This window comes from Balaenoptera ricei, chromosome 3 (genome assembly GCF_028023285.1).
Source record: "Balaenoptera ricei isolate mBalRic1 chromosome 3, mBalRic1.hap2, whole genome shotgun sequence".
Classification (NCBI taxonomy): Eukaryota; Metazoa; Chordata; class Mammalia; order Artiodactyla; family Balaenopteridae; genus Balaenoptera; species Balaenoptera ricei.
Window position 1 is genome coordinate 170,707,175 of NC_082641.1, and position 23,456 is coordinate 170,730,630.

At 58.6% G+C, this 23,456-nt stretch overlaps 3 protein-coding genes across 5 annotated transcripts; 1 reads left to right on the top strand and 2 right to left on the bottom strand.

Annotated features, from left to right (window-relative positions):
• The first annotated feature begins 3,052 nt into the window (after positions 1-3,052).
• NR2F6 (nuclear receptor subfamily 2 group F member 6) lies at positions 3,053-13,355 on the top strand. Its single transcript, XM_059918149.1, has 4 exons — positions 3,053-3,995; positions 7,621-7,715; positions 10,713-11,297; positions 12,625-13,355. Exons 1-4 carry the CDS (start codon positions 3,712-3,714, stop codon positions 12,897-12,899), a joined length of 1,239 nt encoding a protein of 412 aa, XP_059774132.1. The 5' UTR covers positions 3,053-3,711; the 3' UTR covers positions 12,900-13,355.
• A 2,123-nt stretch (positions 13,356-15,478) lies between these two features.
• Positions 15,479-17,722, bottom strand: OCEL1 (occludin/ELL domain containing 1). Of its 3 annotated transcripts, none has more exons than XM_059919764.1 (5): positions 17,619-17,722; positions 17,081-17,257; positions 16,379-16,544; positions 16,090-16,143; positions 15,479-15,883 (listed from the first exon to the last, which is right to left on the bottom strand). In XM_059919764.1, exons 1-5 carry the CDS (start codon positions 17,687-17,689, stop codon positions 15,761-15,763), a joined length of 591 nt encoding a protein of 196 aa, XP_059775747.1. In that variant the 5' UTR covers positions 17,690-17,722; the 3' UTR covers positions 15,479-15,760. The 3 variants fall into 3 exon arrangements, with proteins under 3 accessions (XP_059775747.1, XP_059775749.1, XP_059775748.1); XM_059919766.1 differs by lacking the exon at positions 17,619-17,722 and adding an exon at positions 16,759-16,958; XM_059919765.1 differs by lacking the exon at positions 17,619-17,722 and adding an exon at positions 16,759-16,958 and having other exon boundaries at positions 15,479-15,650; positions 17,081-17,251.
• Positions 17,723-19,962: 2,240 nt separating this feature from the next.
• Positions 19,963-22,983, bottom strand: USE1 (unconventional SNARE in the ER 1). The gene is made up of 8 exons (XM_059919767.1): positions 22,833-22,983; positions 22,473-22,522; positions 22,251-22,329; positions 22,010-22,162; positions 21,478-21,490; positions 21,013-21,040; positions 20,408-20,582; positions 19,963-20,164 (listed from the first exon to the last, which is right to left on the bottom strand). The coding sequence occupies exons 1-8, from the start codon at positions 22,971-22,973 to the stop codon at positions 19,982-19,984; spliced, it is 822 nt and encodes a 273-aa protein (XP_059775750.1). The 5' UTR covers positions 22,974-22,983; the 3' UTR covers positions 19,963-19,981.
• Between the last annotated feature and the right edge of the window lie 473 nt (positions 22,984-23,456).

Genomic DNA, 23,456 nt, shown 5'->3' on the forward strand with positions numbered 1-23,456 from the left:
GAATGTGGAGCTAAGTTAAAGGGCCTCTGGGTGGTGTGCAAAACAAAGGGAAGAAAAGCTGCAAGCAGTCATTCAGGGGGTTTGTACAGCTGTTGATGAGGAACTCAGAGAGGTGCTAATGGTGGGCCAAGAGGCACACTGCCTTCCAGGGCCTGGATGGCCCTTGGCCAGGCTGAGAAGTTCAGTCTTTCACCTGCCAGAGATGGGAGCTGTGGGAGGTGTTAGTGTCAGATTAATAGCAGGCAACTGATTAGCATGTTATTTGCGTAGGCCACACCCCTTGCCCTTCCACCCGGGTCTGGCAGGGTTGGGAAAGGGGGGCTGGGCTCAACCCTGCCGCTCCGGATTAGTGGCCAGCTGTCCCGTCCTGGGCGGTAGCTGAAACTCAAGACGGGGATTAGAAAAATTTTCATTCTCCGCCCGGTGGGGGGTGGGGTGGGGCGCGGGGTTCCAGGCAGCACCTGTGCAGGTGTGTGCGCGGCGTCACCGGCTCACCCTGGGAGGGCAAGGCTGGCCTGAGGTCGGCGCTAGTAAGCCGCCGGGACTCAACCTGGTCCTCCGGGTCCACAGACTCCTCGGGCAAGCGCTGGGGCTGGTGACCTTCGAACCCCGCGCACTCTCTCAGGACCGAGGCGGGCTTTGCAGAAAGCAGGCAAACTCAGGCAGGCAAGGTCGCCAGTGGCCGAACAGAGGAGCCGACTTTACCCCCGTCTTGTCCCTCTCCCTCCCTAAGAGTCTAAGTGACCTTAGCCCCGAGTCCCACCAGGTTGCCCGTGGGGGGGGGCGCCCGAGAGGAGACAAGGTCACCTGTTGGAGGGTGGGGAAGGAGTTCGCGCGGGAGGTGGAGGCAGGAGCTGAGGTCGCCGTTGGGGGGCGGGGGCAGGTTCCCAGGCCGCCGGGAGCCGGGTCTTGCGGTTCCCACGGGTGCCCCCGCGGCAGATGGGCCCAGGCCTCTTTGTCCCCGGTCCGCGGCCGCTGCAAGGTCAAATGTCACCGCGGGGCCGCGGGCAGAGGGCAGGGGGGCGGGGCAGGACTTCGACCCTCCCCCGGAGGGCCCAGGGTGTGGGGGCGGTGGAGCTACTGGGAGGGGGTGGGGCGGCCGCCGAAGGGTTGGACCAATCCGAGGTTCTGGGATCTGCTGCAGACCTTCTCGCAGTCTCCAGCCGGTCCCCAGACCGCCACTTAGGAGCTCCCTTCCTCCAGACTTGTGGCCTTCAAACCCCAGTTCCTTGCCTCCTCCCTTCTCCAGCCCCCCTCTGACTCCTTTCCTTGAGCCTTCTCTCCCTTACAAGTCTCCCTCTCTCATCTCTTCTCTGAGACACCCACCTCCATGTCTCCCCCCACCCCACCAAGGATCCTAGAAAGTCCAGACCAGGGACCTAGGACTCCCGTCCTCACCTCAAAACCCAGCCAGCGCCCCCACGTTCCCTGGCACCCCCAGAACCAAAGGGTCCTCTCTAACCATCCAGGCCCCCCTCCCCTAGAGCGGCTTACAGGGCAGAGAACTCCACTCTAGTCAGACCCATGGAAAGTCCTTGCTCGTGTCTAACCCTAGTCCTTCTTACTTTATGTACTTGTTAAAACCTCCCCCACCTCACACCCAGCCAGACCCTCCCCAGAAGGCCCAGAGGCCCAGGGCTGGGCATCTATTGCCTGGTTTCTCCAGAACCTTGGTATCGTCTTGTCTTAAGTGCTGCATGATCTCCAAGCATCTCCTGCCCTAGTCAAGGAGGGTGCCCCCTCAGATGTCATCTGGAGAGGGGAATGGCTTTTCCCAAGGACGCTTCCTGAGAGACGAGGGTGTAGGAGCTGGTGGGGGCAGAGGGCACTGCTCTCCTGCCCACAGCCTCAGAGGCCCTGCCACGTGTCCTGGTGTCCAGCTCAGCCCAGGGCAGGGCAGGAGATAAGGCCGGGTGCCTGGACCTGCAGGACTCCAAGGTGAAAGGTCACTGCAGGAAGGGCTTTTCCAGCCGGTTAAATGTTAACAGGCCCAGAAACAGAGGCCCAGGCTTCTTTGCCCAGGGCGGCTGGGGTGGCATACAAAGAGTGCTTAATATATGCTGGCTGCCCCAGCCCGGGGTCTGGGTGTGTGTGTGTGTGTGTGTGTGTGTGTGTGACGTGGAGGCAGAACGGCAACTGGGAGGCTCTGGGGAGCCTGGAAGAGACATCTGTAGTCCAGCCGGCCCCCGGCCAAGCCCTTTCTGTGAAGCACAGAAAGAAAAGGAAATTAAAGGGGAAAGGGGCAGGCCCCGCAGGGGTGGTGGGAATTCCTGTCGCCTCCAGCCTCGCTGGGCGGGTGGGCGCCCTGCCCCCAGAGGCCTGAAATTCTGGCGAAGGCCACCCTCGCCCCCCGACCTCGCGCCCTCGCCGGCCTCAGACCACAACATCCCTTCCCCCCGGAGATTCCGAGCACCAGGTGTTAGCCCAAGCAGAGAAAGGGTGGGGTGGGGGTCGGACGCGGAGACTTTCTGGAAGAGGAAGCAAACACAATCCATCATGCAACTGTGCAAAGAAATGCCCCAGGGTGTGTGTGTGTGTGTGTGTGTATTGCGCAGGGGCGTGCCCCCCGGGTGCAACCGGCCCCCCATTATTGCTTCTGCCGGGAATGCAGGGGGGTGGTGCCGAGGGGCGCCTCGAGGGCGGCTGAGCTACACAACGTCCAAGGCCGGAGGTGGAGGGGAGGGCCTTAGAGAGACATCTTGGCGAGGCTGCGGAAGGGCAGAGGGCAGCACTGGCCCAGGCTCCCGCCGCGGCCCGGCGGGGGTTAAGGCTGGAGCTGGGCGAGGGCGGGGGTGGGAGCGGAGTGGGCGAGGGAAGGGGAGGGAGGAGGGTCTGGCCGTGCGGCCCCGCGCTCCGCCCTCGCCCCTCCCGCCGGCCTGGGCGCCGGGCGCCGCGCACGGCCACCCATGTCCTTATAAGGGCGGCCGTCGCCGGGGCAACGAGCGCCCGCCCCCAGCCCGCGGCGCGCGCCCCTGCCCCCGCCCCCACCCCCCGCCCGCCCCGCGAATGGAACGTTGTGTGTCAAACCGGCCGCAGCGCGAGGCCGGCGCGCGGGGTCGGCGGCGGCGAGAGCGAGGCTCGGGCCCAGGCACAGGCCCAGGCCGGGCGGGCGCGGCCGCAGCGGGGGCGGCAGCTCGGGAAGCGCCTGCCCGCGGCCCTGCAGGCCCCGAGCGGCCACCGGGGGGCCTGGGGGACTCAGGGGGCGCGGTGACCGGCCCCGGCGCGCGCCCGTCGCCCCTCCCCCCCGCCGCGGGCAGCCGAGCAACTTGCGGCCAAACTTTCCCCCCGGCCTCCCGCACTCGGATGGCAGCCCGCTAAGTTGGCCGCAGCTCTCGGCCGAGCGGCGGCCAGGCCAGAGGGCGCCCCCTGCGCAGCCTGGGCTGGGCCATGGCCCGAGCTCCCCCGCCGGGGCCCCAGGGCGGCGGGGCGCGAGTCCCCGGGGCCCCCGGCCAGCACCTCTAGCGCGCCCCCCCGGCCCCGGGCCTGGCCCCGCGCTCGCGTGGGAAAGTTGGCCTGGAACCGGCCCGACCAGTTCCTCCCGGGCGCGCGGACCGGCCGCAGGAAGTTGCTGCAAAACTTTTTTGGGGGGTGCAGCCGGGTGCCCCCCGCGCGCCGGGGCCGGATGCGCGCCGGGTAGGGTTCCCCGGGTCGAGAGGGGTGCCCCGAGGGAAGAGCGCGGAGGGGGCGCCCCGGCCCCGCTGCCCTGGGGCTATGGCCATGGTGACCGGCGGCTGGGGCGGCCCCGGCAGCGGCGGCGACACGAACGGCGTGGATAAGGCGGGCGGCTACCCGCGCGCGGCGGAGGAAGACTCGGCCTCACCCCCCGGCGCCGCCAGCGACGCTGAGCCAGGCGACGAGGAGCGGCCGGGGCTGCAGGTGGACTGCGTGGTGTGCGGGGACAAGTCGAGCGGCAAGCACTACGGCGTCTTCACCTGCGAGGGCTGCAAGAGCTTCTTCAAGCGGAGCATCCGCCGCAACCTAAGCTACACCTGCCGGTGAGCCCCCTATCAGCGCACCGCCGCCGGGCACCCGGCCCCGCTGTGGGCCGGGCCTCTGACCTGCTCGGTCACCTTGGGCCTGGCGCTGACCTTCCCTGGGTCTCCACTTCCCGTCTGAGATAGGGGCACAGATCCTTTTTCCTCCTCTCCATTACGTTCCTGGGATTGTGTATACTGTCGGCGCTGTATCGATGCAGGTCCCCCCTTCAGGTGGTCCCTTGCGGCATCCGCCCTAGTTACTTGCTCCCCCTTCCTCCCTTCCTTTTCTCCGGACAGGGGTCAGCTCCGCGCGGGGAGGGGTTGGGGTGCTGTCAGGGGTGGGTCCCTGACCCCGGGGCATCCCTTCTGTTGGGAATCTCGGCGCGTGGGATACCCCGCGGGAATCAAACGTGGAACTTGGACTGTGGGGCTCACAGTGTCCAGGGGCCATTGTCTGCGGCCGCGCGGATCGATACGGCGCGCCCTTGGGGTCAAATATCACTTCCAAAGTCGCCCTGACCACCGAGGCTGCGGCGGGAGCGAAACTGGGGTGGCACAGGGCAGCCTTCTTCGCGTGGGGGCCCCTGCTGTGGGGTTGGGCCTGCTCACCGGGGGAACCCCCGCCCCCCCCCCCCTCACCCCACCCCTGGCTCACCCTGGGCTTTGGGTCACCGGAAACTCCTGCTCGAGGTCCGGGTGGGTGGCGGGATTTGACCGCATCTTGGCTGCTCGCCCCCCCCGACCCCCCAGCCAGGAGTTGGTGCAGAGCTGGGCTCCTGGAAAATCCCTGAAACTTTAGTCGGCTCTGAGACAGGGTGGGCGTGAATGTTTCCAAGAAGAAGCCCTGGGCTGTCCTAGGTTGGAGTCCCCACTGACAGGGTGTGGCCGTGCTAGCTTCGCTCCTTAGTTCTGGGGCATTAGGTCTGGGGGGAGAAGCCGCCGGCATTGAGTGTCCAGGCCAGGGCTCCCTTTCCCACCACTCTTTGGTGAGCCTTCTTTTGCTCCATTGACAAGCCCCTACTCTGCATCCTCCAGGAACATGCTTGGGCTCTGTAGAGCCAGTTTGGAGAGTCCCATTTTCCAGATGGGCAAAACCGAGGCCCAGAACGCTCTTGGTGCCTGCCCTGGATCACCCAGGGAGAGACCCTGCTCCAGTTGGGGCTTAGCAAGGGGAACTGTGGGATTGGGAAGAGAGGGGCAGCTGAGTCTGGGTCAGGGTGTCCCCAGCGAGAGCTGCTGGTGGAGGGCTTGTTGGCAAGCCCACTGGGCGGAGCCCCGGGCACCTGAAGCAGGAATTTGGCCCCAGGTCCAGCCTGTCTGGGGTGGCTGTGTGTGTGGGGGAGCTTACTCTCTCCTCCAGTGCTAACTGGGCCACCAGACTTTGGCCTCATTTTTGCTGCTGGAATAACTGCCTGCTCTCTGGCCAGGTCTTTAGGGAGGGCAGGGGAGGGGCTCAGGTAGTTTTGGGGTCCCAGAGGCTCCCTAAGAGTGGGAACAGGGAGCACCAAGGTCGGGAAGAGGGGGCATGGTTTGGGGCTGGCAGGTTCTTCAGAAGGTCTCTGCTGTGTGACCTGGTGAAGTCACTGCTTCTCTCTGAGCCTCAGATTGATTCAGCAAAGTCCCCTCAGGGCCTGGCCTGGGTGGTTTGATGCCGGCCCCCTGGAAAAGACCCTAGCTCCAAGCCCAGCCTTCTCCCAGTTTGGGGGAGACACAGGTGTCTCCAGCCTGTGGAGTGTGGGTTGGGCCAGAGGGAGGGATGGTCTGGGGTCCCAGGAGGGAACAAGGGGCTCTGCCTGAGGGTCAGAGAGGAAGGCCACCGGAGGTGGGCCTTGAAGCATGAGGGGTTTAGCAGATAGAAGCAAAGGGCACTCCTGCAGAGTGTAGCTCCAGCAAATGCTCAGTGGCAGGTTTGGAGAGCAGTGACGTAAGATGAGACCACCCAGGCATAGAAGTTAGAGGTGAGTGGGTCTGAAATGCTGGACTGAGGGCAATGGGGAGCCATGAAGGGTGTGTGAGCAAGAGAGGGCTATGATCAAATTGGACTGGAAGCCAGAACCCAGGGAGGAGGCTGAATTGGACTGTGGGGTTTGGCAAAGCATGTGCTCTTTAGGTGGGATAACAGGTAGAACTTACTGTTTCCTCATCTGGAGGGACAGAAGATCTGTCCTGACTCTACAACTGGAGAAGTTGAGGCAGAAGGCTCAGGGCCTCCCCTGAGGTCTGAGGGCCCTGAGCCAGGCTCCTGCCTGCCTGCCTGCCCCAGGCCTGGCTGTTTCCACGCGGCTGCCCAGGACCCTCCCACTGCATGCCTGCTGGGCTTTGTTCTGGTTCTGCCTGAGCTCCCTTTGCCCTAGTAGGGCCTCTTCCTGGGGGCTCAGGCTGGTAGGACACAGAGGCCTGGGCTCAGAGGCTGGCGCTGCAGGACACAGAGGCCCTCCAGAGCCTCAGCTCTCCTAAATCTGCCATTGGGACTCGCAGCTGGGGCCTGGGTCTTGACGCCCTACCCCCACGCCCCCAATTTCTCCAGAATGAGTGCATCCCATATAGACTTGGCCTCTGGCCTCCCATTTCCAGATGAGGAAACCAAGGCTCAGTGGAGAAGCCACAGCCCAAGGATCAGGGCTGGGTGTCTGCAGCTGAGATGTGTTTGATTTTTAACTTCATTAAGTGTTTGTTTTACTTTGTGACTGTCTCTGGGTACCCTCTTGGTGCCCAGCTGGGACTCCAGGGTGTCTGCCCCAGGCCTGGGCCTCAAAAGGCCCTGAGCCCAGGGTGGAGAGAGATAGGGAGGGAGCACAGGGGCAGGGGCCAGGGGGAAAAGGTGCTGGGGACATTTGAAGAACAAAGGCCTGAACCTTCCTGCTTGGGACTGACCTTGGATGGGAACTCATTGCCTCACAGGGCGGGGCCACCTGTCCCATCCCTGGAAGAGGCAACAACAATCCCCGAGGGCCACCCAGAGGAAGCTTCTTGGACTTAGTTAGGAATTGGACGTTCTTTCCAAAGAAGGGGTTTGGGATCTTAAAGGGGTACAGGAATTCATTTGTTCATTCACTCATTCGGTCGTTCGTTCATTCATCGTTCGTTCGTGGCGGCCTTGTGTAGGGCAGTAATGCTGGGGCTCCACAGTCCCGTGCCCCCGTAGAGGACTGGCCTGGCTCCTGGTCTCTTAGTCAACTCACAAAGCCTTGCTCCCTGAACATGCTCCTTCTCTGCTCTCACATTGCCCTTGGGACAAAGACCCTGACCCTTGGCCTGACAGTGACCAAGTACAGTGAAACTGTTTAGGCCTTCATATTTTGGCGTTTCCAACCTTTTGCCCTTGTTACCCACTCTGCCTGGAACTGCCTCTGTTTCCCTGGGGAACTTCTGTTCATCCTTCAAAACCCAGTTCCAACATATCCACCCTGGTGTGCTAATCTACTTTGCCACAGACTGCTCTTCATCTGTGGCACTCACCCGAATTGTCCTTTCCTCTTTGCAGGCCTAGCCTCTGTGCCACTTTGGGGCCACTTGCCCAGCCGAGGTTGGGGGGGGCCTGGTGGTTCTCAGGGGCAGCCTTCAAAGGCGTCTCACAAGGTGGCTCCAGGGGCAGGATGTGGGTGTCACGGTAACCCCCATGGTGACCTCTGCACGCCCACAGGTCCAACCGTGACTGCCAGATTGACCAGCATCACCGGAACCAGTGCCAGTACTGCCGTCTCAAGAAGTGTTTCCGGGTGGGCATGAGGAAGGAGGGTGAGTACCTGCTGGGGTGGGGCTGGCAGGGGATGAACAAACGGCCTGCCCTTTGCTCCTTCTTTTGGGGTCTGGGAGCTATGGAGGGCGGGGTCTGGTGCCTGCTAACCTCGTTACCACCAATGATCCTGAGATCCCGTGGGCCTGGGTTTGGCCCTGGGCTGGAGGAATCCAATTATCCGTGGCTGTCTGGTGGCTGCTGCAGAACTGGGATGCAAGGGGCTCCCTGACTCTGGCCCATTTTAGAATTGTTCTCCCCCCACCCTCCTCAGGCCCCCCTGGCCTCAGAGGCAGGTTCCCTGGCCCTGACACCCCGGTGACCCCCCTGCCCTCTAGCCAGGCCACCGCTTTCTGAACAAGGATGTATTTTTTTTATTTGATTTGCTTTCCCTCCACCCTCCACCCTCCACCCCCTGCCTTGTGTTTGCCCAAGGCAGGAACTCACCTGACTAAGGCAAAGGGCAGCTTACCTTTCCGCCTGACCTGGGGCACTGGGAGCCAGAGGGAGGCCGAGCCTCTTGTCCTTGCCCTGGGGACTTGGCTGGATACATGCGGGGCAGCTGGGTCTAGAACTCCACCAAGCACTCTTAGAATTCAAGTGGAACCCAGAGACTTCTACATGGACGTCTGGGCTTGGGAGCAGAATCTGGCCCATTTCAGTGATGGCCCCTGTGCTGGGCTTCATGTCTCTGCCTGGACTCTCATGAGCCAGGCCAGCAGTTCTTCCCTGCATCTAACCTGAGTCTCTCCTGCTCTAAAGATGGTTTCTTCTCTGCTGGGCCTCTGTGGAAGAAGCTGGGAACAGCTGCTCAGAGTCTTTCTCTTAAGACTCTCTCATCACTCCCTTTGGTCATTTTAAGTTTGGGGTGTGACTGTCTCTCCGCCCCACCGCCAACCTGGATTTTACCTCCACTTGTTGATCTGACCTAAACTCCTGATATACATCAAATCAGGGCTTCAGATCTCCAAAGTCTCAGGGTGGAAATAATAATCTCAGCTCATGCCCCAAGCACAGCCCTATCTCAGGGCCTTTGCACAGGCTGTTCCCTCTGCCTGGAACACTTGCCCCAGACACCTGCATGGCTTCCTCGCTCGCCTCCTTTAAGATTTGCTCAAACAATACCTCCTCAGAGAAGCCCTCCTGATTACCCTTCGCCACCCCCTCTTTACTTCGGGCCATCTATCTTGCTTTATAATTTACTTGCTCTATCAGGATGTTCTGCTCCTCAAGGTCAGAGACTTTTGTCTGTCTTGGTTTTTGACATATCCCCAGTGCCTAGACCAGCCCCGAAACACATAAGGTGCTTAATAAATGTTTCTTGGCTTGAGTTACTATCTATTTAGCTCTTACTAAGTGCCAAATGCTATTCTAAGCAAGTTAGATACATTCTCATGTAAATTCAGTGATTGGTCTCATCATCATCACCATTTTTATTAGCAACTGCATTTTTTATAAATGGGAAGACAGTACAGAGAGCAACAGAACTGTGGTTGGGGTTTGAACCCCCAGTCTGGGCTGAATGAGGAGGAAGAGCTGGGGAAGGGGTTCTCAGGAAGCGGGAACAGCAGGTGCAAAAGGCCCTAAGGTGGGAACGAGGCTGGATGATGGAAGAATGGTGGGGGTGGGGTTTAGAACCAAGTGGGCCCCGGATTGACTGGGATTCACTCTCAGGCTTCATCTGGCTACACCCATTTGACAGATGATTCTGAGACTTCGAAATCACATGGAGCAAGGCTTGAATCCAAGCCCCTGTTTCCCTGATCAGCTCTGCTAGCCCCTGGCTCCCACTTGCATCCCCCTCCCCATCTGCTTCATGGTGGGTTGACCAGAAGTTCATGGAGGTGGTGAGACAGGGCATTCCACCTCATTAAAACTCATTAATTAGTCTCTGCCTGGCACCCAGCCCAGTCAGCCCCTCCGCCCCTCCCACTGTGGCACAGGCCAGGCTGGCATGCAGCCACCTCTCCCCTCTTTGCACCTCAGCTTCCCTCTTCTCACCAACCTGATCACTGGGGGCACTGGCCAAGGCCAGCAATTGGTCCTCCCTCCTCATAGGCAAGGCTACTGATGGAATCAAATGTTTACTGAGCACTTGCTACTGGCCAGGACTCCACTCTTAGCACTGAGGTCACTGCAGAGACCCAGAGAGATGAGACCTGCTCTAGGGGGCCATGACCTGGAGGGTGGGGCTGGGAGGTAGGGAAATATCCCACCTCCATAGGAGAGATCAGCGCTCAGCCCATACTGATCACTTGTTTTAGGGGTAGGCTGGCCATGTGCCCCAAGTCCTAGGAAGGAAGGTGATTGCTCCCTGGACCCATTCTCAGCTCTTGGACCCCTGTGATTGACAGATGAGGACATGATTGACAGGTTTAGTCTCCCTGGCTGCAGAGGAGAGCTCACACAGTCCAGTAGGGGGGGGCCAAGTGCGAATTAAATTAGCCCTCACCCAGTGGTCCCATTCCCACCTGGGAAGGTTCCCCCCTCCCAGGGTCAGGGCCCTTCTCTGAAGGAAGTAGGAGTTGGATGGTGGCTGGACATGGACTCAGGCTGAGGGCACAGGGCAGAGCAGGGTGGGGAATGCAAGACCTTGGCCTCTGTCATCCCAACAAGCTTTGTGCCCATGAGGTGGGGATTGGGGGTCCAGGGAAGGGCTGAGCTGGGGGGCTTGGAGGGGAGGGGGCTGAGTGACCCTTTGATAACTTTATCTCCTCCCTTTATTCCTCCCTACTTGGCCCCCGCCCACTCTCTCCGGGTACCCACCTTCCCCCTCCTTCCTTCCCTCCCCACTCCCTTTTCCTCACACCCCACTCACCCCTCTCTGGTTTCCCCGTGTTCCTCAATCCCCGTCCTATCCCATTTTCGTCACTCCCTTTCTCCCATCTCCTGATCCCCCCCCAATCCCTTCTCCCCTCCTCCCTCTCCTGTCCCTCCCCCATTTCCTGCGGGGCTGGCTATCTCCCCTCCCCCCCCCAATCTCCATCTCCCCCTCGCAGCGGTGCAGCGTGGCCGCATTCCGCACTCGCTGCCTGGCGCCGTGGCAGCCTCCTCGGGCAGCCCCCCGGGCTCTGCGCTGGCGGCGGCCGGCGGAGACCTCTTCCCGGGGCAGCCGGTGTCGGAGCTGATCGCGCAGCTGCTGCGCGCAGAGCCCTACCCTGCGGCGGCTGGGCGCTTCGGCGCGGGCGCAGCGGGCGCGTTCGGCGCAGGGGGCGGCGCGGCGGGCGCGGTGCTCGGCATCGACAACGTGTGCGAGCTGGCTGCGCGGCTGCTCTTCAGCACCGTGGAGTGGGCGCGCCACGCGCCCTTCTTCCCCGAGCTGCCGGTGGCTGACCAGGTGGCGCTGCTGCGCCTCAGCTGGAGCGAGCTCTTCGTGCTGAACGCGGCGCAGGCGGCGCTGCCCCTGCACACGGCGCCGCTGCTGGCCGCCGCCGGCTTGCACGCCGCACCCATGGCCGCCGAGCGCGCCGTGGCCTTCATGGACCAGGTGCGCGCCTTCCAGGAGCAGGTGGACAAGCTGGGCCGCCTGCAGGTCGACTCGGCGGAGTACGGCTGCCTCAAGGCCATCGCGCTCTTCACGCCTGGTGAGATGACCTGGAATGGGGGGCTCTGAGGCCGTGGGAGGGGTGGGGGGGAGGGGTGTGACCTAGATCCTGACCCTGGCCCCCTTAGCCCTCCACTCCCTGATCCACAGCTAGCCAGACTTGCGTCCCTGAAAGCGCCTTGAGCGTTGATGGGGGACAGTGGCGGAGGTGATGCGGGCGGTGTGACACCCTGATGGCCCCACCCCCGATCCCAGGTCTCCCTAAGAACTTCGATCCCTGTCTGGACCCGTGACTCACGGCCCCACAGCCTCTCTCCCTGATTCCCAGACTCCCTGAGAGCCCCCCATCCTTCACCCCCTCATCAAGGTACTCATCCTGCTCAGTGGGCACTGACAGCAGAATGGCAGGTGGGGGGACGCGGGAGGAGAGGTCCCCCCACCTGGTTCTGGTCCTCATTCCCTGATCTCTGTCCTCCCCAAACCCTCTGACCCTCATCTGCCAAATCAGGGTTCTCTTCTTGTTACTGACCACTTATGGAGGGCTGCCAGGCAGGGGTGCCCTGACACCTGGTTCTGGGTTCCCCTGGGCTCTCCACTCCCTGATTCCTGGGCCCCTAGACCTCTGACGCAGAGCTCCCAATCTGCCCCCTGACCCGCCTCCAGGGGCCACCCCTCGCTGAGCTGGAGAGGGTAGGGGGTGTGGCTTGGAGCCCCTCCCACCGAGGGGCGGGACTCCGAGCGGAGCCGTCCTCTTCCTTGCGTGTCTTTGGTAACCGTCCAGCAGCCAAAGCCCTACTTTATTCCAGGGAGTGGTGGCGCAGCTGGCTCTGCACTCTGGAAGGAGGCCCCACTAGGTGTCTCCTTGGGGCCAGGGATGCAGGAACCAGACACAGGCTACTCTGGGAGGTGGCTTTCATCCAATAAATATGGCTTTGCCCCTCCTTATTTCCCCAGGAGACTTTCTCTGCCCCCATTCATGGGGCTGGCATCTTCACTCACATCGCAGGTCCCTCTGGGGTGTCTGAATACCCCCTCTAGGCTTTGCTTTCCTCCCCAAGTCCCCTCCCCAGCCTCTTCTTCCCCTTGAGCTTGATTAGAACTTGTCTCCCTGCTAAATGCGTTAGTCAGGGCCCCTCCACCCTTGAGATTTCACTGCCTGCACCCCTGTGTCATCGTCCTTGGATGAGGCCACCTTAATATTTCTTGAGGACCAACACTGCCATTTGTGCCCTAGGCCCCCATCTCCTACCTCCTGAGTGCCCTCCTTCTGTATCAACAGCCGTGAGTGGTGCCCCCCCTCCCCCGTCAGCCCTGGGGTCCTGTGTCCTCCCGCCACCTCCTCTTCTGACCTTTCCCTTGTCCCCCAGATGCCTGTGGCCTCTCAGACCCGGCGCACGTGGAGAGCCTGCAGGAGAAGGCCCAGGTGGCCCTCACCGAGTATGTGCGGGCCCAGTACCCATCGCAGCCCCAGCGCTTTGGGCGCCTGCTGCTGCGGCTCCCTGCCCTGCGTGCCGTCCCCGCCTCCCTCATCTCCCAGCTGTTCTTCATGCGCCTGGTGGGCAAGACACCCATCGAGACGCTGATCCGAGACATGCTGCTGTCGGGAAGTACCTTCAACTGGCCCTACGGCTCGGGCCAGTGACTGGACAGGGCCGGGTCTGCAGACCTCCAGGGACACGTATGCTCAAGCCTCCAGTGGGGGCACCCAGGCAGAGGACCCTGGCTTCCCTCCTCAGACTCCTGTTTTTTAAAGACTGTGAAATGTTTGTCTTTTTTGTTTTCTAAGTGATCATGAAACCAAAAAGAGACTGTCTAGGCTCCAGCCAAGTCTTCCCCAGAAGCCCTGGTCAAGATGACCAGGTGACGAGACTGAGGGTCCAATCCCAGGACAGCCATGTCCCTTGGTGCCCCAAGCATGAACTCATGGTGCAGTGGCTTCTCTGGTGTGATGGACAAAGTCCTGGCATCTGGACTGGAGGGGCAGCTGCACCCGGGCAGGGGTAGCGTGTACCAGGCGGATCCTCTGGACACGTAATCCACGTTGGACACTACATGATGGATGAATCAAGGCCAATAATAAAGATGTTTCCTACCTGCACAGCCTCTGTTATCTTTGTGTGGGGAGGGTGGCACGGAGGGCACCCTACCATGGATACCCACTCCCAGCCATCTGGAACACCCACAACCTAACAACAGCCCTACTTGCTGTTTCTGTTGGACAGTTTTGTGGGGAACCTGCAGCTGGGGGCAGGAAGGGGGGCCTGAGGTCAGCCAATGAGTCTGTAGGAGTTGAGCTTAGCAGATGGCTCAGGTTTGAATTCAGATCCTGGCCTATGAGGGTGAGCCTCATAGATTAACATAAGCCTTAGACCAAACACTTGTTTCTTTTCTTTTCTTGGCCGGGCCACAAGGCTTGCGGGATCTTATTTCCCTGACCAGGTATTGAACCCCGGACCCACGGCAGTGAAAGTGCCGAGTTCTAACCACTGGACTGCCAGGGAATTCCCTTTATTGTTTTCTTTGGTCGGCCCTTAATCATGGTATCTGGGTTCCAGTATCCTCGGGAGAAACATCTGGGGCTAGTTTTGTCACATGATCTCAGCCCAGACAGAACCCTCCATTTCCCTGGCCACAGCGACTGCTTTAGGGAGGGCACGTGACCCAAAGCTGGCCAATGAGATTCAATGGCAGGATTGGGAATTAGGAGGATATCATTAAAGCAAAGCAGAGCCAAAAGAGAAAGACCAATTTCCCAGGATGCCTTTGGAGCCCCTGCATCAAGCCATACCTGAAACCCTCAGGTGTTTAAGTTCCATGAGCCCAGACTTCCCCTTTTGTGCCTGAGCCAGTTTGAATTTGGTTTCTTCTCACATGTAACTAAAAAAACTCCTGACTGTTTTGGAAATTGGCATTTGGAAGGTGAGGACCTCTAAGGACAGACTTTGAAATGTGGACTTGAGTTGATGTGGAGTGATGCAGCACCAGGGAGCTTGCCACCCTGTCCTCGGAAGTTTGTGGCTCAGCTCTGTGGTGGGAAAGGCACCTATGGAATGTATTGCCAGGACTGTGGCTCTAGGGGATGGCTAGAAAGGGCCCAGATCGTGGTGGTGGGTGGCACCTCTTGATCCTAACAGGTCTTGTCAGGCAAAGACAAGCCCTTTATCAAAGATGCCCCTTTGAAAACAGTGAGCAAAGAACTCAGGTCTCACCCAGCAGGCTGGGCCAGTGCTCAGCCCTAAGGCAGTCCCAGTCCCCCAAAATGCTCTCCACTGGCACCCCAGTCTCCCCCATGTCTGTCTCGGAGGAGGTCTGGGAAGATGGGGAGGAAAGAACGAGTGTCTTTTGGGTATGCCCTGTCCCCGGAAGGGGACTGAGGTGGGAATGGGATGGAGAGGCTACTGGGCTCTCCCATTCGTGGCTGGGCTGGTTTCTAATCTGGGTAGGTGTTTTCTGAGCTGTACTGTGCATAAGTGAATGTCTGTCCATTCCAGTTGGGCTGGACAGCAATGCCCCATTTCTCAGGTTCACAGAACATCTGTGGACTGACCCAGACCATGGTGTCTGTCCTGCTTCCAGTCGGCCAGAGACTTGGATGCCTGTCCAGGCCTGTCTGCTGAACTCCTACTTCTCCTACAAAACCCTACTCATATGGCCTCTTCGGCAGGAAGACATCTTGAGCCTCCCTGGTTGTTAGGACTCTGCTGTCCGGGTCCAGCCCTCTGTCATTGCTCTGTCACACTGGGCTCTCTTCCCTGAGGACATGGGTTCCTTGAGGATCAGTCCTGGGACTGAGGCCTCTCTGTGACCCAGTGGCTGCCACTGCCTTCCCTGTCCACAGTCTTCCTGACTGTCCCTTTTCCCTGTGGCTCCCCTGGGAGGCCAAGACTCAAAGTAGCTGCTGGGCCACCATCACAGGGCCCCACACAGAGCCTGGTGCTACCTGTGTCCCATCCATCCTACCCAGGGCCTGGCATGCAGTGGACATCAGGGGACCCTCCTGGCCGAGGAGGTGATGCTAGATGTCAGCCCCTCTGCTTCCCACTTGAAGGCTCTTAGAGGAGAGGGAGCCCCCCCCCCAGATAGACTAGGGTTCACAGCTCACCCAGAGATCCTGGACAAGTCCCTTTCTCAGAACCTTAATTTTTTTCCTCTGGAAAATGAAAGAACAATTTTTTGGTGACAATGAGTGAAATCAGGAGTTTCAAGCAGCTGTACACAGTCGGTATTTAATAAGTGTTTATTCCACTGGGATGAAGAGCAGGACCTCTTCCAGGGGATGGGCTGAGATCTGGGATCTCCATGGGGGTCCTGGAGGAGGTCCTGAGAAGCCTTCCTGGAGGAGGGACCATCAGATCTCAGCCTCAAGGGCGAAGGCATCTGAAATCAGGGATGGCTACCCCAGGTGGGGCAATAGTAAGAGCTAAGGCCAGGAGGTAGGAAGAGAAGCAAGGGCAGGGTGGCACCCCGACTCCAATGTTTCTCTCTGCCTGTTTGCCAGGACACTCAGAAGTACACAGAGCCCTCGCTGTCTCCCTGGTCATCGAATTTCTGGATCTGCGTCTTGAGGTGCCTTAGTTTGCCCTTCAGGTAGTGGCAGCGAGCCTGCTTGTCCAGGAAGCTGGGGTCCTGAGCAGGGCAAGATCCAGGTAAGTCCTTGTGGCAGTCTGGCCTATGGCTCTCAAGCTGCTTGACCTTTTGCATTTTCCTCTCTGAGCCTCAGTTTTCTTTCCTTGAAACTGGGCAGGCACACGTGTCCCAGCCTCATGGGAGTATGTGTGTGTGTGTAGGGGGGTGCAAAGGACAGGCTGTAGGATTCAAGAGGCATGACTCACCAACTGCTTCTTCTCAAATTCCCTCCAGACACGGGCAGCAACATGGGCCTCCTTCTGCCAAAGGAGAAGGAAGGGGGTGCTCAGGTAGCACAAGACCCAAGGAGGGATGGGGAAACTGAGGCTCAGACAGACAAAATGGACCTTGTCAAGGGCTGATCTTGGCCCATGTGCTGTGGTGCCTGCCCAGCCTGGAGGAGGAAGAGGCCCAGAGATCTGAACCCAGTGGGTTTCCGAAGGCCTGGGCTACCTGGAAGGGTTGTAGGATGGGGGTTTCCACCTGGGTGCTGACCTGGCTTCGGGGTGGGGGCAGTGAGTTCAGCAGGGCCTCCAGCTGCTGGAGCTTGGCCTGTGCAGAGCCCACCTCCTGCTGGAGCTCCAAGAACTCTGGGTACTGGTCCTGGAACACTGCAGCATAGCGGCTCCGATCCTTCTCGTTGCTCACTGGTGGGTACTTACTACCAGGTTGACAGGGGGTCAGAGTATGAGTGTAAAGAATTCCTCTCTTTTCCCCAATCAGTGTAACTTTTCTTTGTCCATGTTGGGTTCCTAGCCCCAAATGCCCTTTTTCTCTGTTTACTATTTGGTAAACTCTTATTCACCTGTCAAAGCCCCAGCCTCAGTGCTCCTTCCATGTTCCCAGAAGTCAGGAACCACAGGGGGGACACTCACAGCTCATAGTCAGGCACAGGGTGGGGCCTAGGCACATGTCCCCCGGGGATGGCTCTAATAGACTTCTTGGAGCCCAGGAGGGTCCGGGAGGGCAGCTCATCCTCAAATACAATCTTCTTGGGCCTTGTCCCGTGTGCTCCGGGCTGAGGCTGGCACAGAGGGCGGGCCGCGCTGGGTCCGAGGCCTCCAGGCACCAGTCGCTGCAGATGCCGCAGGAATCATGGTTTGGAGTTAACGAGGGTCAGCCGGGATCCCTTATACAGGGGGGAATGAATCCTTTGCCTAGGCTCAGCATGGGGACACTCCTCCCGTTCAGACTCACCGGGGGACCAGGGCCAGGCGGGCGGGTTTGCAAGTTCCCCCGGGAGCCGCGGCTCTGCGGGGCCTCCCAGGTGGGCATCGGCTTCGGGATGGTGCCGCTCGGGCGTCCCCGCACCGGTGGGCGGGTCCTGCGGGGGGAGTCGTGGCCCGCGCGTGGCGGGGGTGGTCGGCGGGCGGACTGTGGACACAGGAGGAGGATGCGATTGGAGGCGGGTAAGGTGGGAGTACTCACGGGGAAGCTGCTCACGGAGCGGCCAGTTCTCCACCAGCGGCGCGTTCTCCAGCTCCGCCCTCATTTGCATAGACGCACGCCATTGGCCTTCAGAGATTCCCCAAGACCCCGCCGCCCAGTGCGTAACCCGAAAGAGCGCAAGAACCTTTACGTCACCGCGCAGCCCAGGATTGGCTCGCGTTAACCCCTACGCGGCCGCAACCTCTGCCGCAGGGGTATGTGGAGCCCGTGGACACCGCCCCCGAGAAGACCCCCGGGATCTCCGGCCCGGCAGCGGGCGGCACGAACCACTCCCTCCCGGGGTCACCTGTCCCAGCGTATGGGGCTCCGAGTCTGGGTCGGCTCCCGAAGAGAGGCGCTCGAGTCCGTGTAGTGCATTAACTACAGGCTGGACTCAACTGGCTGGGTCGCTCCGCCCGTCGGGGGCGGGGCCTGGCGGTATAGGGCGGGGCTGGCGGCGAGGGGGCGGGGCTTGGCGAACCTGAAAGTGGACCCGCACCCTTGCCCCGAGTCCAACAGAGACCGCTACCTGTTGTGTGTTTGGGGCTGGTGACTCACCCTTTCCGACCCTCAGTTTATTTGTCTGAAAAACTGGTGGTTTTGGAGAACTTGTATTTATTTACTCAGCGGTTATATGTATTTTTTCCAGCGGTTATATTTTTAAAATATTTCTTTAAATAATTATCGGAGGCATGTTTAGAAAATTCAGATGGAAAAGAGGCGTAGGGCAAAGTGAATTTCTCACCCACCCTTGTCCCCAGAGGCAGCAGTTAATTGTGTCTCCTTCCAGAGAGATTCTAATTCAATGACACATTTTCCTCACTACAGACAATACTGTAGAAAAAAGATTCAAGTGCACATTTCTTTGGCCGATTGTGGAGGATTATGTAGAACTCCTAGAAGTGGAATTGCCCAGAATTGCCCGGGCAAAAGGGACCTGTGTATTTTAATTTGGAAAAGTACTGTCAAGTTTTTCCTCAGTGAGGTTGTGCCATTGATGCTCTAATCAGCTGGTTTTCCCACAACCTTTGCAACCTCAATGGTATCACAGTTTCCTGTAAGTGTACTTTCAAAGTTTTAAGTCTTGCCTAATCTAATATGGTTTGTGAAAAAATTCAGAAACCATTTGTATTTCTTTTCCTATTTCCTGCAATTTTTTTTTCTTTCTTGTTATTTTTAGGAGCATTCTGTATATCAAGGATGTTAATTTAACCAGATAGTGTATCTTTTACTATTATAAATGGGATCTTCCAATATATTTTGCAGCTATTTTTTTTGCATATAGTAAACTAATTTAAATATTCATTAAGTTTCTTGCTGGTTTACTAAATTCTCTTATTGAAATAGCTTTTTGTTTGCTTGGATATTTTATATAGATGGTTGCATCATCTACAAATAATTTTACCTCTTTTCTCATTTTAAAATTTCATTTCTTTTTCTTGTCTAGTTGCATTGACTAGCATCTCCAGACAATATTAAATCAAGGGAGGGGGTGGGTGGACTGTGGGCATCCCCCCATCCCCACCTCACTTTCTTCACTTGGATGGCAAAACTTCGAGTATTTGCCCGTTAAACTCAACACTGCCTTTGGCTTGAGGTTTTTCAGTTCAGTGAGGAAAACATCCATCTATTCCTTATTTTTCATTAAGAGACTTTGAGTAATGGATGCTGTGAACAGTACAAAGTACCATTTCACCCTATGATTTTTGCTTCCTGGTGCATTAATGTGGCCACTAATGCTTCCTAATAATGAACCATCCCTGAGTCACAAGCATGAGCCTCCTTCTTATGATCTATTTTTTAAAAGTTGCCACTAGAGCTTTCAAAAAAGCTTTAAAAACTGCCACTAGAGTTTTTAAAAGCTCTTCTTGGTGGTTTTACACCCATGCTGATGGGGTGGGGGTGGGGTCCACGTGGGCAACCCCGTGCACGTCCCACAGTGCTCATGCTCCCATGGTCTGGGACAGATGCCTCCTGTCCAGTCTTCCTTACCAAGCTCCCTCAGTCACCCCCCGGACAGACTTTGCCCCTGACATCTGGAGTGGGGGTAAGCAGAGCCCAGGACCCACAATCCCCCTGGACTCGTGCTCAATAATCCCTTCCAGGGTCCCAACTCCAATGCCCACCCAGTTCTTGTCTGAAATGATCAGACTGTGACCTGGGCAGGGCAGGGTCTCCACTGATTCTCATGTGTTTGCTGAATGCCTATGTGAAGCATCTGCAATGTCATAAGATCTTAGGCTGTGGCAGAGGGTGGGCTAAGCCTTGTCTCTGAATTATCACCTTCAATCCCAAGGAAGGCCCAGCACTGACACCCCTCCTCCAGGCTGGCCTCCACGCATGGCCCCACTCCTCCCCCACCCTCCAAACCTTACTCTGACCCCACAGGAATGTGTCTGACTCTGACTCTATCAGATTGGGAGCTCCTGGGGCCTCTAGGGGCCCTGCCTTGTCCAGTGTGAGGTAGGTACCAGGGGGGAACGGGAGGCAGGTTTGCTGAGTCACTGTCTCCACCCCCCCAAGCCTGACCTCCTTCCTCCCCTGCTCATGTGCTCTCTGTGGCTCTCAGGGGCACCAAGGGCCTTCCCTTCACGTTGCCCACCGCAAAGGCACCCCTGGACAGGGGTGGAGGGCAGAGAGAGGACAGGTGAGGTGGGCCAGGCCAGGTCTTTATTTGAGTTTGGGCATGATACGGATGAAGAGGATCATGCTGATGAAGATGAAGCAGACGATAATAAGCATGGCCCAGAGCAGCCAGTTGACTGACTTCTGTGTGTGCTGCTCCAGCCGCTCAGATTCTGTCTTCAGCTTCTCCAGGTTCTGGTCGGCCATCTTGAGTGAGTGCGACAGGGTCTGAGGGTGAGGTGGGGAGAATGTCAACAGGACTGGGTCCAAGTGTGGCCTCTTCCTACTGCGCTGGAGCAAATCTACACCTCTTGGCCCTTGCCAGTGCTGTTTCCTCTGCTGGGAATGCCATTTTTGCCTTCTGCCAAACTCCTATTCATCCAGTCAAGCCCCAGCCATAGAGACCTTCTGCTGGGAAGCCTTCTCTGATGCCCCAGGGCAGAGGCTTTAGAGTTCCCAGAGTCCTCATACCTGGTTGTCCTTCTTGATGACAGTCTGGGCAGCCAGTGTGTGGGTCTTGAGGCTCCGTGCCAGGCCTAGCATCTCCTCTGCCAGCTTCTCCTGGAGGTTCTGGTGTCGCTGCAGGACGAGGTCTAGCTCGGCTGCTGACTGCTTCTCATCCCCTGGCCTGGGCCCTGCCACCCCACTGACCCACAGATGGGTAGACAGGTGGGTAGGAGCGGGGGTGGGGGGAGGAGGGAAGAAACTAACATGTTCTCAAGGAACCCAGAGGTTGTGGTTCTAGCCACTGCCCTGCTTGGGGCTGTTTCCCCTTTTTTGCTTTGGTTTCTGGGAAGAACATCCTCAGAAGTGGCCTTTGATTGGTGGTTTATTTTTTTAATTTTAATTTAATTTTAATTTTAATTTTTGGCCATGCCGCACATCTTGTAGGATCTTAGTTCCCTGACCAGGGATTGAACCCGGGCCCTTGGCAGTGAGAGCACAGAGCCCTAACCACTGGACTGCTGGGGAATTCCCTGATTGGTGGTCTAGACGCTTCGTGGTGACGCTTTAGTGGCCCAAGGTCTGTCCAACCCCCCTGCCCCCAGTGCTGCCGAAGGGCTGAAGATACTCACGTTCTCTTCCTCACATCCAGTTCAGGCTCTGGAAGCAAAACAGGCCAAGCAGGAAGAAAGAGAGAATGGGTTTGTTGTTTTCCAGCTTCCTGACCATTGCCTGGGATGTGTCTGCTACTCATAATGCTGTTTCCCATCTTGTCTGCTCCCCAGTGGGCGGGCTCCTGATCAGGCTTCAAAGTACTCCCTTCTGGGAAGTTTTCCTCATTTGGGCTCCCCCAGGTCCCAAGTCCTTCCCTCTAGCCAGCCTTGGCCCCTTGGGCTGGGAGTGTCCAACTTTGTTTCCTCTGGGGGCCCCTCCTCTGTCCTGGCACCGCTTCCAAGCGTAACTCGGTAATGCCCCTGGACACACTCTCCCTGGGCTGTGGAAGACCCTGTGGGAGCCAGGTTAGGCGTGAGGTGTGGGGCAGCAAGGACACACGTCTGTCCCAGGCCTTGAGTCCTGTTCTGCTCAGGATGACTCACCTTCACTAGAGTCCTGTGGGAAAAAAGGAGAGGCATGAAGTCACCCACCTTGCCATGCCCCCAGACCTGTTCTCTCTGCTCCCAGAAACTGCCCACCCTCAGTCAGGACCCTGGACAAGTCCTGTGCCCTCTGAGCCTCAGTTTTCTCATCTTCAAACTGAAAACAACAGCTCATATTTTGCAGGGTTTAGCTGATCCACATAAAGTGCTCATAGAGGCATTTGTCGTCCTATTTTACAGATGAAAAAACTCATCTGTGTGTGGTGAGGCAGGGGCCAAACCTTACTCTGGCCAACTCTGGGGCTTAAGCAGAGATGTGCCATTTTTGCCTTGTACCAAAACTCTTATTCACCTAGCAAAGCCCTACCTGCAGTGCCTCTCTGTTGGGAAGCTTTCTCTGATGGTCCAGGGCAGAGTCTGTTGGGCCCCCTAGGATCCCTGCACCTGACAGTATTTGTTGTTCTGGCCACCCCCAGGCACTGAACTCCTGTCCCCAGCTGAAGCTTCCCAGGGACCAGGGAGGGAGCCCTACCGTGCCTAGCAGCTCACTCCGCATCTCACTGGTGTACCGGGCCCGTGACTGTAGGTGTACTGTCTTCGTGGCAGGTACCCGTTCCCTGGCTGTAGTTGGTACTCGGCCAGGGGCCAGGAACTGGTTGGCTAGTGCCTTCTCTGAGGAGGAGGTCTGCAGAAGAGGGCAGAGGGGTCACCAGAGGGGCAGGTCCCAGGTGAGCACGATGAAGGCTGAGGAGACAGAGGTGCCCCTTACTCACCAGCTTCTCTGCCTGCAGCATCCCCTTCAGAAAATCTACCTTGCGAGAATATTCATTGATTACCTCGGAGACCGGTTTGCTAGAAGGGGAGAAGAGGAAAAAGAAAACCTGCCCACTGTCCCCCGTTCAGGGAAGGTTCTTAGCAGGGAGGGACTGGAGACCAGGGATCCGGTACTCTACTCCCTGCCCCAGATTTGAACACTTGTGGCGGTCTGCACTCACCTCGCCTGTGCCTTCAGGGCCTGCAGCATGTCCTCGAGGGCTCCCACGTACTGGGGACGAAAAGTGGGGTGTCAGCCCAGTGCCCCCCCCACCGTCTGGCTCAAAGGGATTAGAGCCACTAAGGGGCGGGGCCAGGACGGGGGCGGGGCTGGAACGGGAGGAGCCAAGTATCAAGGAGGCGGGACCAGCTGAGCCCCAGGGAGGAGGTGGGGGAGCAGCGCAAACGGACGTGGCGGAGCCAACCGGCAGGAGCGTGGCCTCATTGGCTGGCGGGGTGGGGGAGTCGGGCCCGGTGGCCTCCGGCTGCGGGGACCACCCTCCGGGATTCGGGCTCTACGCGGACACTCGGGCTTCCCTCACCTTTTCTAGACGCCAGTCGTCCGGGTCCCGCTTCTCCGCTGCCATCGCCTCGCAGCGGCACAGCAGCCGCACCAGGTTCAGCTCCAGCCTCGACGCTGCCATCACCACCCAGCGGTACCCCGCCCCTTCCGCCAGCGCCATCTTAAGAGATGGCGGAAGTGCCTTTCGTTGGCCTCCTTCCGGGCGGAAGTGCCCTGTTTTGCTCTCTCATTCTTATTTGGGGCTTTCTCGTTCCTGTTTGGGCGTTTGCTCTCTCACTCTTGTCTTGTTTCAATTAGAGGCGCCATCCAGTCCGTATTTACTCAGGGCTCAATCGCTTGCTTATCCTCGCGAGCATCTTAACCCTTCCCGAAGGGTTGAAAGGGTCGAGTCCTTCGTTGTCAGGCCCACGTGCAACGCGTGACTTGCTCATTACTTCCCCCCTGCTCAAAATTCCCCCTCCCCACTCCTTCCTGGGTTCTTCCCACACTGAGCTCTTCCGCATCCAGGCAGCCTAGGGGAAGATTCTCCTGGGGGAGAGGCTCTGACCTGGGACTTTGGAATCCAAGACTTACGGGCCATGATTTCCAAACTTTGCAGCCATGATATCCCGTCCCAGCCCTGACTGACACCACCTCCCACCGT